Here is a 14,148-nt window from a genome sequence, read left to right as displayed (position 1 = left end):
GAGGGGGGGAAGGGCTACTTCTCATAAAGAGGCTTAACCAAATGCAACATTTGGTCCCAAATTTAATCTAGGTTTAGACAAACCAGTTACAAAGGGTATAAGGAAGACAATTAGGAAAGTTTGAATATGAAATAGATATTAGCTAATATTAAGGGATTATTAGTAATTCTATTAGATGTTAAATTATTTTGAGTATTTAGGAATAAGTTTTTTTTTAAATATTAATTGTACAGTATTTAGAAGTGAAGTCACTTAAAGTATGCCAACATATTTTAAAAAGTCTATAGATGTCTGATACAAATTTAATACATGGCAACAGAAGTATCATTTTAAAGATTTAGAACATAAAAAAAATTGAAATGAACTAAAAGTTGAGAAAGGCAAAAAAGAGGAAGATTTAAACAAATGATTTATAATTATATATAAATTAATTTTAAACTAGACTTCTGGTTGAAGGTTCTATAAATTGAACTAATATTAATTATTTTACATTGGATCTCATTTTTCCACATCCTTGTCCTAATTTCTTTATTTAAGTATTATCAGACCATTGAACCAGTTACTACTGAGATTAGTCAGTTCCACTGCCTGATGCTACTTACTGCCAAATGAAAATCAATAGAATCACCCATCATTATCTCCTTTAAAGAATTTAGGTAATTGTTTTTAAATTTCCCATTTCATTGGCTTTGGAATGATTCTCCTACTATATTGGAAATTTCCTTTCTTTTATAAACAATACATGCATCATGAGGTCCTATTTTATCAACTAACCCTAACCCTCCTTCTCATTTATATCATCATTACTCTTACTCTCTGGTCTCCAGTGGTATGACTTCCTTTCATTTCCTAGGATAAGCCGGGCTCCCACTTTCCTCAGATACATTTGTCATACAGATTTCTTTGCCTGATTCTTTTTCTTCTCCTTCTTTAACTAAACAGTTTAGGTCAAAAACTCAAAAATTACTTTTCCAGGAAAAATTTCCCAAATACCCCAGACTAGGTCAGTATTCTCCACAGCCCTACTGCAATGCTAACAGTACTTTATACGTTCTCTCAGAACCTTAGCATAGTTTGTATTTGTGCCTATATTTTTATGACATCTATTTCCCATAGACTCTTGGCTCCTGGAGGAGGATAATCATTCCTCTTTTGTTTACTGCTATATCCTTTGCCACTAAAACAGAGTCCAGCAACCAGAATGTGTTTCATAAAGATTTGTCTAATGGCTCTTTTTGAGTTTGGGCATGCAAGGCAGTATGATACAGTAAAATACAAGGCAAATACACTTCCTTAGGTTGCTCATTGTTATGTCCCTGGACTGTATACCTATATTATTCTACAGAGATTCTGAGTAAATATTTTTTATGAGAATGAATGAGATTGGAGCTTAGTCAGAGTTCTATGTCAGCTACATACCTGCTATAATTTTGATCTTCACTTCTATGGATAGCAGTTAATTACTGATAAAATGAGTTGTTTAAAGGATGAATTTAAAGGATATTTTCAGCACTATAAAGCTGCAAAACTAGGATATTCAGTTATTTACCCTGCTATTGCCATTACTACATTTGATGCTAGTAATAGAATAACCTTTTGAGAACAGTCAACCGTTTTGGATCAAGAAATATTTATTTAAAAAGTATATAGTGCCTTCATTATCAATTGATATTCTGACAAGTTTTTGTAGAACCTGACAAGTTAATTTTCACATTTATATGGAAGAACAAAGGGCAAGAACAGTCAAGATATTCTTACACAAGAAGTAAGTAGGAACCATGAACTACCAGATAGGACATCTTATTTTAAAGACATAAGGCTAAAACAGTATTGTGTTTGTACACCGATGGATGAGGAGACTGAAGAATACAATTGAGAGCCCACAAACAAATCTATACATGTACAGAAATTTGATATGTAACAATTTTAATGTACATCACTAAGGAACAATGGAATTCTCAATAAATCAGATAGAAAAATAGAAAACTACACCCCTAACTAAATCATCACAATCATCATCATCATCATCATCATGGTAGATTAAATATTTAAATGTTAAGGGAAAAATTATAAAGATTTATAAAGTAGTACAAAAATATTGTCTCAGGATATGGAAGAACTTCTTAAAACTCTAAAAACACTAAATGTAAAGAGAGAAATTGCTAAACTAGATTATACTGAAATGAAGAACTGTTCACTAAAAGATACAATAAAGAGTGGAAATAAAAATCAAAACCTGGGAGGAGATATTTATGACACATGTAACTTATAACAAGTTCATGGCCAGAATAAAGAAATATCTCCTCTGAGTCAATAAAAAAGACAAACAATCCAATTTAAAAAAAAAAAAAAATTTAACTTGGCAATGATTTTAACAAGCACTTAGAAAACATACATACAAACAAACATCTAGAAAACACAAATTGTCAATATCTAAAAACATTCAATTTCATTAGCAATCAGAGAAAGGCATACAATTTAAACCACAATTAGGCAACACTTGCACATATCAGATTAGCAAAAATAAAAAACTATCAAGTTTGGTAGAGGATTATATTAAAGAGAATTGTCACACATGGCTCCAAGAATTGAGACTACATTAGTCCACTAAGTTTAACTATCAGCACTGGAAACTAGAGCCACTTGTGTCAACATTATTCCAGAAAATTTTGTTTATGAAGATAGGCTTTAAACTAATAAATAACTTTACTCTTTGCACCAAGAAATTTCTACAAACCAATATATCCAAAAAATAGCTTACTCTTCTGTGCAAACACCAACTTCTCTGGGCAATATGTTGTTCACTTGGACAAATAGCTCATTTATCAGTCTTCCCTTTATCATGTCCACGATCCCTAATTTATTGTCATGAATTTTTCCCATTAACAATTATTTGTCTGAATTAAAACACTCACCTTAAAACTTAAGTCTAGACACTCAAATCTTCTATTAATATTTCCTCCAGGATATTCCCTCCTGAAATATTACTAAGATCCAGTCAAGGTATTGTCCTCTCTTTGTGAAATCAGTGTAATAATTTTGCTTAATCAATATACTATTCTGGATTTTTTTTTTTGGGGGGGGGACTTGGCAGTCAATTGTCCCAGCAATTTAGCATTACCTAATAGGTTTAAATATGAGTCTGTAATTCCATTCCTGGGTATATATCTTAAAGAAACTCTTATACAAGGAGGCTTGCATAAAAATGATCTTAATAGTTGCTGGAAACAAACCAAATACCCCTCAACAGTGGAGCAGTACATAAATTTTGGTGTATATAAGCAATAAAATGTTTTACAGTAATAAAAATAAACAAACTACAGTTATACCTACCAATGTGGATGAGGAAGAGGGAACTCAGCTTCTCTTCATTATCACTTAAAATTTGTGTTACTGTTCTAAAACTTAAAACCCAGCTAATACATATCTTTACTTATTCTTCAAGGTCAAGTACACCTTTATTCCTCTGAACAAATACTGCAACTCTCTTTTTGAATAGTTGACTGAAAGAAGATATATCACGCAGAGAGGTTAAAAAAAGCCCACGTTATAAAAAAAAAAGAAAAGAAAAAAGTAATAACATTTTATTGCTTTAAAATACTTTTACTATTTCCTCAAGTCATCTGACACAAAAATTATAAGTCTTTCTACACTGAAATAATCTTGCCACCTAAGATTCTCATCAGCCTCTTGTTCATGCATTTACTACTTGGTCCCACGTTCCCAATCATTTAGTGTTTTCAATCTGACATATCCCTCTGTCTTCATACCCTCCTCCAACTGGGTTATCAATAATCTGAATTAGCCAGGATTATTAATCAAAGAAGATATGATGAGCCATAATTACTTGATCTTGCTTAGTCTCATTCTTCCAAACCAGGGTTTTTTAAAACTTTAATTTCTTTTCCACATTCATTAGTTTATGGAAATCAGGCTTAACATTGATCAGCATAATTATTTCCCTGGTCACAAGAAATGATCTGAAATAAGCATGATGCCAATTCAGAGTAATAAGATGAGGGTCCATATTGCTAGGCCTTTCTAGAAATCAGCATTATTGCTTTTCTGAGAAAGTCACCAGAAGAGAGATCCTCTCTTGCTTTGACAGAATTATGTATGGATATGATTCCAGGAACTGCTGGCAACATTTTCTACTATAGAGGAATTCTGCTGGTGAAACACCCAACAGAGACAAGGGTAGAACTGAGAGGATAACAGATAAGTAGATCAAGGGCTGTGTTTGAGCTACTCCTGAAATGTGCCTCTTCTAGAATTTTCAGTTACATGAGAAAAATAGAATTATTTTACTTTTATTGAACAAGTTTGCATGTAGGTCTTTATTAATGACAAACACAACATCCTAATGATATGGACTTTTTCACTTTTGAAGAAAATATTTCTAAAATGGATCACTTTCTTCATAGCTTTCTTAAATCAGTAACTATAAGGATCATAATTCTTTTTCCTGACAACTAAGGAACATAATTATGATTGTTCATTATTGCTTTATTTTAGAAAGCAGAAATATTACTATTTGAACCTCCAATAATGGTCAAGGACACTGTAATTTTAAATATAATTAATTCCTAAACCTTAATTTATAATGTTAAAAAGACATATTAGCAAATAAACCATAATTAATCTAAATAAATATTGTTTTCCTATCACAAACAAAAATTTTGTTTGCCTTTCAAACAAAAATTTGATTTGTTCAAATCTAATTCTTGCTCAGTTCCTAAAATTCAATGTAATATCATAAAACTATTAATATTTGTGGAATACATTCATTCTATCTTAAAACACCAATTGCTGTGAACTCTTTGAGAGACACTGCATAATTCAAATTCTGACAACTAAATGCTAAAAAACCTGCAATTTTTAAATATTTTCTGTATCACACCAATAGCAGCAGAATATATAGGTCCAAAGATTATTTAAAAGCAAACAAATAAAAACAGGATGACATTCAGACTGTTCTGAAAAAGAAGACAAGAAAACATACATATATCTATATAGATATATATAGATCTATATATCTTCAGAGTTTTTCAAGGAATAATACAGAGAGTGACTAGCACTGAAAATCTGTATCATTAATTCATTCGTACCACATAATGTATGTGTGTGTGTGTGTGTGTGTGTGTGTGTGTGTGTGTATGTGTAAGGGGATCTTTTATTACAGTAATACATGGGGACAGTGGGTACTGACCCCAGGACATGTAAGCATCATGATCAAAGTCCAGTAAAATAGATTCCAAAAGACTGCCCAGATTCTTCTGGCTTGTTGCGTTACATTAGATTTTTTTAAATAAGTGGTTATTGCCTAGGGCTTTTAAATCTTTTTATTATACAAAGTCTTTATTTCAACAGCAGTCTTTGGAAGGACATTTGACCTGCCTACCTAGAGCCAATCTGTTATCCATTGACTGCTCTGCCCTTTGTCTCTGTACTTCTACACCACTTCAAGGATGATATTTGTCTGAGAATGGTAGGAAAAGACAAAAAAACTCTTGTTCAAAGTGAGGGGCAAATGAAGAAATTAACATTAAAATTCACTTTCAACTTATTGACATTTACCAGAAATAGGAAGGATATATTTAGCTCATACAAAATTCAAAACTATTACTTTATGGGATGAGGCTACCATTTCCTGAATCACACATGAAAACTTTCTGAAGTAGGTTGACTGTATCTTTATTTCATATTATTTATAGGTGAACATAGAGCTTCCTATCCTGATTTATACAACTAGCATATTTATATTCTGTAATAAATACATGTTAATCAGGCTTTATGTATATATTAAAGAAAAAAATGTATGCTTAAAGAATCACGACTTTTCTACTTATCTTAATATGCAGTAATAACTCTTGTAATATGATGTAGCAAAATATCTACTTTGATGATTAACCTCCCTTTAAAAAGGGAGTCAAATTTTGACAGTCTTATATTGTGTAACAATTTGCTTTTTTTTTTTTTTAAGATTTTATTTATTTATTCGACAGAGATAGAGACAGCCGGCGAGAGAGGGAACACAAGCAGGGGGAGTGGGAGAGGAAGAAGCAGGCTCATAGCAGAGGAGCCCGATGTGGGGCTCAATCCCATAACGCCGGGATCACGCCCTGAGCCGAAGGCAGAAGCTTAACCACTGTGCCACCCAGGCGCCCCCAACAATTTGCTTTTGAGTAATAAAACCAAAAACGAAAAAGAAACTGGTAGTATAAGGCATGCCTTTAGAAACTATAATATTTGTGCCATATAATGAAAAACAATAAACCAAACCTCTCTAGGCAAGAGAAAATATAGTCGGCAACATTTCCAATTTCAGTAAATGAAGATAGTGAGTTTAATTATACATTTATGAAGAAGATATACACCGATAATATTTCCTTTTCAAGGCGTAGAAGGTTGGTTTTAATATCGCATCATCTCCCTTGAGTAGCTCCAACCAACATTCTTTATTACAAAGTACAATCTCTACATTGAAAATACATATTTGGGATATTTTCTGGTTTAGTTCGTGTCATGAAACACAGTGTACATCCCCATGGAGACATGGTGCATCTAGTAACAATAATTTGATATAGCAGGAAATAACTTTTGAAGTATTTTTAAAAATAACAAAAGCCTTAAATCCACAGCTTCAGAATCACCTCAAATGTACAAACAGGATTAAAGAATATCATTACACTTCCTTTGCTAAATAGAATACAATATTCACGTATTTTATCCAAATAATATATCAACACTAAAGATACTTGGAAGACACTCAGATTTGCTCAATCAGATTAGAAATCATGGCCAGGTTTTAAGCATTTAAAGAATTGAACCAGAAATCTATTAGCTCATGAATACAACATGACTTTGGAATTCAGGAAACTGAATAAAAGGGATTTGGTCTCTTCCTTTTTCTCTTACTTTACATAAGGCTACTAAGCTATAATTTTTAAGCTAGAGCTTAGAATGATATCTCAGGAGAAATAAAATCATTCTGTATTTTAGTCTGCCTTTCTATTCTATAGTTATAAAATGAATAGATTGTTTTAGTACATGGTTTTCAGTTGCCATGCTCTAAGAATCTTCGTATCACAACAACTGGTACAAACATAATTTATTAGTGACATTTAAAAATAATTGCAGATTCGTGTTTCACAAATCATGTGTTTAAAATAAATTAGCAGAATATAACTGTATTAGTCAAAGTGATTCTGGTTATCATCTCTAAATGTAATTAATATTAGCTGAAATGGTTAAAAATTAGAATTAATTAAATGTTTTTCATCATTGAAGACACCACCATTAGCCTTTATTCACACCACTGCAGAATTGAGTTAAAATTTATAGCTATAAGTAAGGGCAAATATAACTACATTGTTAGAATACAAACTATATAAGAATTTCTAGCCTTGACTTCAAGGCTTTATACAAATGCTGCCTTTTTTCTGCAATTTAATCTCACTGTGACACTGTCTCCACATATATATGGGAATAAATACTATATTATTCCTATTATTTCCTCTTTGGAATATTGCAAGATCCAAACAATTTTATAAAGGATCTCTATTTTAATATTTTATAAGAAAAGGAAGAAATGCATACACAATTAAGAACAGTATTTAAAAAAACCCTATACTAAAAATGTATTAATATTGCATATCCTATATAATTAAAGATAAAGAAATCATTTTTTTCTTAAGCTAGGTGGGAAAAACAATGAAATGACTTATAAATTGGTATTTCTTAAGGAAGCTCACACAGAATTAGGTCATTTGCTAGTTTCCATGTTACTACATTTATAAGGTCTTTTGTTTTCCTGGATGTACTATTCATACTCAGAGATTTTAAAATATAATATACAGCATTTGGGGTTCCAGAGGAAAAGTACTATTAATCCAATAATGTAATAGATAGCATCTTTCCTCTTCTATCCCAAATGCTATATATTGACACTTGATTTTAAAAGGCCTTTCCTTCTCAACATAGCTATAGTGTTTTGTTTTCTTTAAAATACAGTTATCAGTCATCATTTACTGAGTGTGCATTATAGGAAAAAGTTATCAAGAAAATGCTAATAAAATATATTAAATCCAAAAAGATATAAAATAAATAAGAATGTTACATCAATTAAAAGTACACCAGGGGCACCTGAGTGGCTCAGTGGGTTAATTATCTGCCTTCAGCTCAGGTCATGATCTCAGAGTCCTGGGATGGAGCCCCTCGTCAGGCTCCCTGCTCAGCCAGGAGTCTGCTTCTCCCTCTCCCTCTGCCCTTCCCCCCCACTCCTTGCTTGCGCTCGTTCTCTCTCTGTCTCTCTTAAATAAAAAAATAAAATCTTAAAAAAAAAAAAAGTAGACCGAAGAACTGGTTAACAAGTCATGTGAACTCTTTATGGGTAATGGCAAAGAACAGAAGCTCAGGCATAAATGAAGAGAAAAAAGAATTTTAAAATTCCAAATAAGTGGATGACCAGTTGATTGGGTAAATACACTTCTATTTCCTGAATTTTTAAAAACTGTCGTAAAATACACATAACATAAAATTTACCATCAACCATTTTTAAGTGTATAGTTCAGTGGTATGAAATACATTCATAATGTGTAAGCAGGACCAATATCCACCTCTATAACTCTTACACCTTGTGTAAGTTACAAGGTGTAAAACTGAAACTCTATATGCATTAAAGAAAAATTCCTCTTCCCTATCCCAACCTCCATTGTATTTTCTTTCTCCTTGGTTTTGATTACTTTAAGTACATCATATACATTGGAATCATAAAGTATTTGTCATTTCATGATTGGCTTATTTCACTTAGCATGAAGTCCTCAAGTGTCATCCATGTTGCAGCCAACGTCAGAATTTCCTTCCTTTTTAATGCTGAATGATATTCCATTGTATATATACACCCCATTTTACTTGTTCATTTATCCATCTATGGTCACTTGGGATGTTACCACATTTTAGCTATTGTGAATAAATGCTGTTATCAACATGGGTGTACAAATATGTTTCCAAGATTTCACTTTCAATTCTGTGGGATATATACCCAGAAGTGGAATTGGCAGAACATATGATACTTCTATTTTTAATTTTTTGAGGAACTGTCATTGTTTTCCACAACGACTGTACCGTTTTATATTCCCACGAACAGTGCACAAGGGTTTCAATTTCTCCACATCCTTGTCAACACTTGTTGTCTTTTGTTTTGTTTTGTTTTGTTTTTAATAGTAGCCATCTTAATGGTGTCAGGTTGTGGGAGGATATGCTTTTGAACGCTTTCTCTTTCTTATAATGTATCGTTTCCTGTGGATCCCATAAGCCATTCTGTCCTGGGTCTTTTGTCCTCTCCCTGTCACTCTTGCTTCTCTGCATGAGTATTGCCAGAGTGACATTGTCTGTACCACCAGTACAGATATGAAAATGTTCTATAATCTATGCTATCCCATGCAGTAGCCCCTGGCCATGTGTGGTTACTAAACATGTGAATTGTGGCTAATGATATTGAGGAAATTAAATTCTAGTTCTATTTAAATTATTTTTTAGTTTAAAGCCACATGTGACAAGTGGTTATTACGTCAGGTAATGCATTGGATTCTATTTCTTCCTGAGCTCCAACCTCATGTATCCAACTGTTCCTATGACAAATTTGTCTAGATGTGCTAAGTATCCAAAATTCCACATGTCTAAGGTTAAATTCTATCACTTTCTTCAGCCCAAAACCTAATTTGGTTAATTCAATAATATCAACTTTGCCCAAACTGGAGCTATTCAAATTGTCCTTTACTCTTCACTCTGTTTCATACCCCATATCCAGTAAATCATATATCCTATTATTCAAACCTAAAAATGTCTCTTAAATCTGTCTTCTGTTATTCAAAATACATATCATCATTTCTCACCCAATACCACCAACAACCTGCTTTTTAAAGAACTCTTAAGGGAAGTTTTGACATTAAGATAAAGTTAATATTTCTTAAATTCTTCAAATGTCATCTTTCTGGTAAATTCTTCAAATCTCCTAGTCAGAAGCATGAACTCCATCATCTTTCTTCTCATAACTTGTTCATATCACTATCACCTCTTTTACTATGTTATATTAAAATGATTTCCTTACCCGTTTACTCCCTTGAACCTATTCTCATGTATTAACTGTTTTTGTCTGTCAAGCGTTTTGTTTCATCCTTGGCTTATAATAGGCTACTAGAATACTTAGAAAACTAATAACAATTTACAACCTAAATGTTGAAGATTTAGATACATAACTAGACAATTCCTAGGTAGAGAAGGAGAAATAAGCCTATTTCAAAACATAAATCCTTGGAGATTTTTATTCCCTTATTAAAAGATTGAGAGTTAAGATTTATATTGGTATTTCATTCATGTGTAATCTTTGGAGAAATTAGTTTGGCTTCTATGATAATTTTTTTAAATGTTATTTTTAAGGGTAATTATAGAAGACAAGAAAACATCTTCAACATTGATGCAGTACGTGCTGCCCTTTGGCGACTTTATACTGTACCACCTGTCATTAAAGCAATGATGAATTACACCTTTTAGCATCAATATTGAGCCTCATTCATTACTTTCTTAGGTTCCATGCTTTATACCAAAAAGACAAATGCCAGGATAAATTCATACTTTGTAAAAAAAATATTTTTAAAGATCTGAAAGACAGCATCGGGGAGCCATATACTAGGACTCATAGCTCCTATGTCATGTATGAGTGCAGTTTATTTATTTTCAGAAAAAAAAAAAACACCATTGATAGGTTATTAACTTTTCAGTGCTTGGAAACTAATTTAATTTATATAAATCATATTTGTGATCTATAACAAAGGTCTAGAGTACAAAGTTGCTTACTTGTAAAAGATATAGATTACATTACATGATCGTTTGTATTAGATATATATGTTTCTTATATTAATTTAATTAGATAAAATAAATATGTGATTGTGTTATAGTGCCATGTATTGAATTCAAATTTTTATCGGGAGAAATAAGGAATAGAATCTTCAATATTTCAATTACTACAGATTTTTTAAATGTTTTATGATTGGTGTAATATCAGTCATTGTGTTTTATCATTTTTCAAAGTGTTTCTCCTACTTTATATCAGGTTTTCAGAATTCACAGTAACAGAATTTATATCTAACTGGGTCTTTTTATTCAAAGTCCATTGCTATTTCTATAATATCTCACTGCTATGTGAAATATGAGTATACTAAATACATGATATACTATGATAATACCACTATTATTCTTACTGAAACAAAATATTCTAAAGGCCTCAATCTTTTACAAATTAAATTATATATTCCATTTGTACACACTAACTTACGAGTATATTCTCAGCATTTGATTAATTAGTTAAATCATTTGCTTTCATATCTAACTTATTCTTTTTTAAAGTGAAAACTTAATTCAGAAAATGCAGGTAAGAGTCTATCTGAAGACATCAGCACTCATATTTTTTAATGTGTTAATAATTATACTCAATTACATCCATATTGCATTTCCAGAGAAAATGTATACATTATCTTTCAATCTCACAGAATCCTAGTGAAGAAAGCCATTACTAGTGTACTCCTTTTTGGTGTAGAAAATAAAATACAGTTTTACTAAATAAAATAACAAGTTAGTAGCCAAGGTCTTAAAATCTATACTCCATATTTTCTAGTCATGGGCCTAGTCAACCCCACCATATTTATATTTTTATTTTGTTGTTGATCAATGAAAATTTGACCTTAAAATAAAGTATTAAGTACTTGTTTTTATGATTCCCCAGTTTCTCTTATTGATAAACTAAGATTGAACTTCTGAAGCACAATTTCTTCCTTTGGCCTATATCTCCAACAGGAGGTGTTACCATAGGTAAACACGATGACTGGGGAAACCGGATCAACATTAGATAAATATATTTGGTCATAAAAAGTATCACAGGTCACTTGCTTCTGCACTTAGGCATGTTTGATTTCTTCATAGACATAGAATTTTTTCTAACATCCATTTAATGGATTAAAATCTGCTTACATATGAAATAAATATGAAAATAAATGTAGAACGTGTGGTGATGTCTGTGCACAAATTTGTGTATCCTCTCAAATAGTCTCCGACTTCCTGTGTTTCACACTAAGTACTGACTGCAGGTATATGTTCAGGCTGTGTTCTATGTTCCCCTACTCCCTTCTGCCCCAGCCCTGCTTCCCAACATGCTCTTAGAAGCTGTGGTGTGGCCAAGACAACAGGCAGCAAGAATCAGTGTGTGTTTACACTTCTCATTATACACCTGATATCAACAGGGTCTCAAATTATTCATTCCACAAAAATCAATGAATTCCCTGATCCAGAGGAAAACAGGAAAAAATGGAGAAAATATTACTATTGCATTGCCCTAAAATCCTCTAATGCTTCACTTAAAAATAAGTAAATAAACCTAGACTATAAGTATCCAGATTATTTGAATGAATGCACATACATGCACACAAACACACTCATCTAGGGGCGCCTGGGTGGCACAGCGGTTAAGCGTCTGCCTTCAGCTCAGGGCGTGATCCTGGCGTAATGGGATCGAGCCCCACATCAGGCTCCTCCGCTATGAGCCTGCTTCTTCCTCTCCCACTCCCCCTGCTAGTGTTCCCTCTCTCGCTGGCTGTCTCTATCTCTGTCGAATAAGTAAATAAAATCTTAAAAAAAAAAAAAAAAAAAAAAAACACACTCATCTAAACGTATGCAGATGCATATACTCTTTTAAATAGGTATATAGATATATATAGATAGAGATATGTATTTTTATCTATCAATCTATCATCTGTACAATTATTAAGAATATAATTAATAATTTGAATACTAAGGAACTATTATTTGGGGGCCACTTCTATGTTGCTATATCCAAATAAAAATGGATATTAAAGGATGGGTACTTAAAATCTAAATTAAGGAAGCAAAATAAATTGTAAAGCACAGAGGTATGAATGTAGTTAAGATTCAGATAATTTGAGCTTAGGAGAATTTTAAGTAAAATGTGGGCCAAACTCCTCTAATTTCAGAAGTTCAGAAAAAATAAAACACGGTTTTTTAAAAAACTAGGGTATACCGAGAATCCTAGTCTGTATTCTGAGTTCATTCTACTGCCACTTATTGAGTTCAGTTCATTATATCATATTTTCCTGTTTCTGAAGGAGAAAAATAGCCTTGTAAAATTCACTAAGAAGATTTAAGAATGATTCAATCATTCAACTAAGTATATATAAATATGGATTATTTTAAATGCGCTGAAATGTCAACATTCTCTATAAACTCTATCCCCAAAAGGGAGGTTATGACAGACTAAACAAATAGTTGGTAAATGTAAAAAGTCATATGATGTCATATGATGTCAGAACATTAAATTTATTTACTCCATACTGTACAATTTAATTTTCTCCATATTATAAACACACAGCTAAGAGTTTTAAGTAAAAATATAGGTCTGACCAACATAGTATAAAAACACTTATTATAAATGCAATCTTTTTTTTTAAGGAGCCATTTTTCTTTCACTACAACTAAAAAGTACCACCGTAAACAACCGAGTATCTTAAATATTTAAACAAAACATTGAAGATACAAAAATTCAAAGATGCATTTTATACTACGCTTAATCAAAGAGTGTACTTGAGAGTACACTACAAATCTACTTTCAGATGAAGGAAAAAAACCCTTAATTGTTTTATTAAGGATTGAATTTGAATACAAATCATGCTATTGCTCTGTATGACCTTGATTGAGGAGTAGGTCATCCTCACTCCTTAGTAAAATAATGGGAGGTACTTAAAATCCTTTTGAGTATATTTTATAAATGAAAATATAAGATTTCTCTTGATTGGTTATTATCCTTTTCTCCATCTACTAACAAAAAACCCTCCAAACTTTCCCAACTTGCTCATGAATGCAGTGATCTCCTACCTTGGTAATGGTTTCATGAAGGTTGAAAAAAGGATCCATTTCTTCAATTTCTGTTGCATGTTTAGGGAAATGGGCCTCAGAGAGAAAACTTGGACCCTGTGGAAAATCAGAAAAGAAACATTTAAAACTCTTCATTGATTTTGTTTTTCAAGTGCTTATTGGATTTTCTTTAAAGATTCAAAGGACTCTAAATTGCTTTAAGTTTTC

At 31.9% G+C, this 14,148-nt stretch overlaps 1 protein-coding gene across 8 annotated transcripts in view; it reads right to left on the bottom strand.

The window, feature by feature from the left end:
- NAALADL2 (N-acetylated alpha-linked acidic dipeptidase like 2) overlaps positions 1-14,148 on the bottom strand; it is a 1,320,052-nt gene that overhangs the window by 135,913 nt on the left and 1,169,991 nt on the right. For all 8 annotated transcript variants that reach the window (XR_003316023.4, XM_057306508.1, XM_057306509.1 and 5 more), the window contains one exon: positions 13,942-14,037. Coding sequence is in view for 7 of the 8 variants with exons in the window: in XM_057306508.1 (XP_057162491.1) it covers positions 13,942-14,037 (96 nt within the window). In the remaining variant the exon portion in view is untranslated. The remainder of the gene's footprint in view (positions 1-13,941; positions 14,038-14,148) is intronic.

The sequence above is a fragment of the Ursus arctos genome, unplaced genomic scaffold (genome assembly GCF_023065955.2).
Source record: "Ursus arctos isolate Adak ecotype North America unplaced genomic scaffold, UrsArc2.0 scaffold_4, whole genome shotgun sequence".
Classification (NCBI taxonomy): Eukaryota; Metazoa; Chordata; class Mammalia; order Carnivora; family Ursidae; genus Ursus; species Ursus arctos.
The sequence above is the reverse complement of the archived record's forward strand: the minus strand, read 5'-3'. Positions and strand labels throughout refer to the sequence as shown.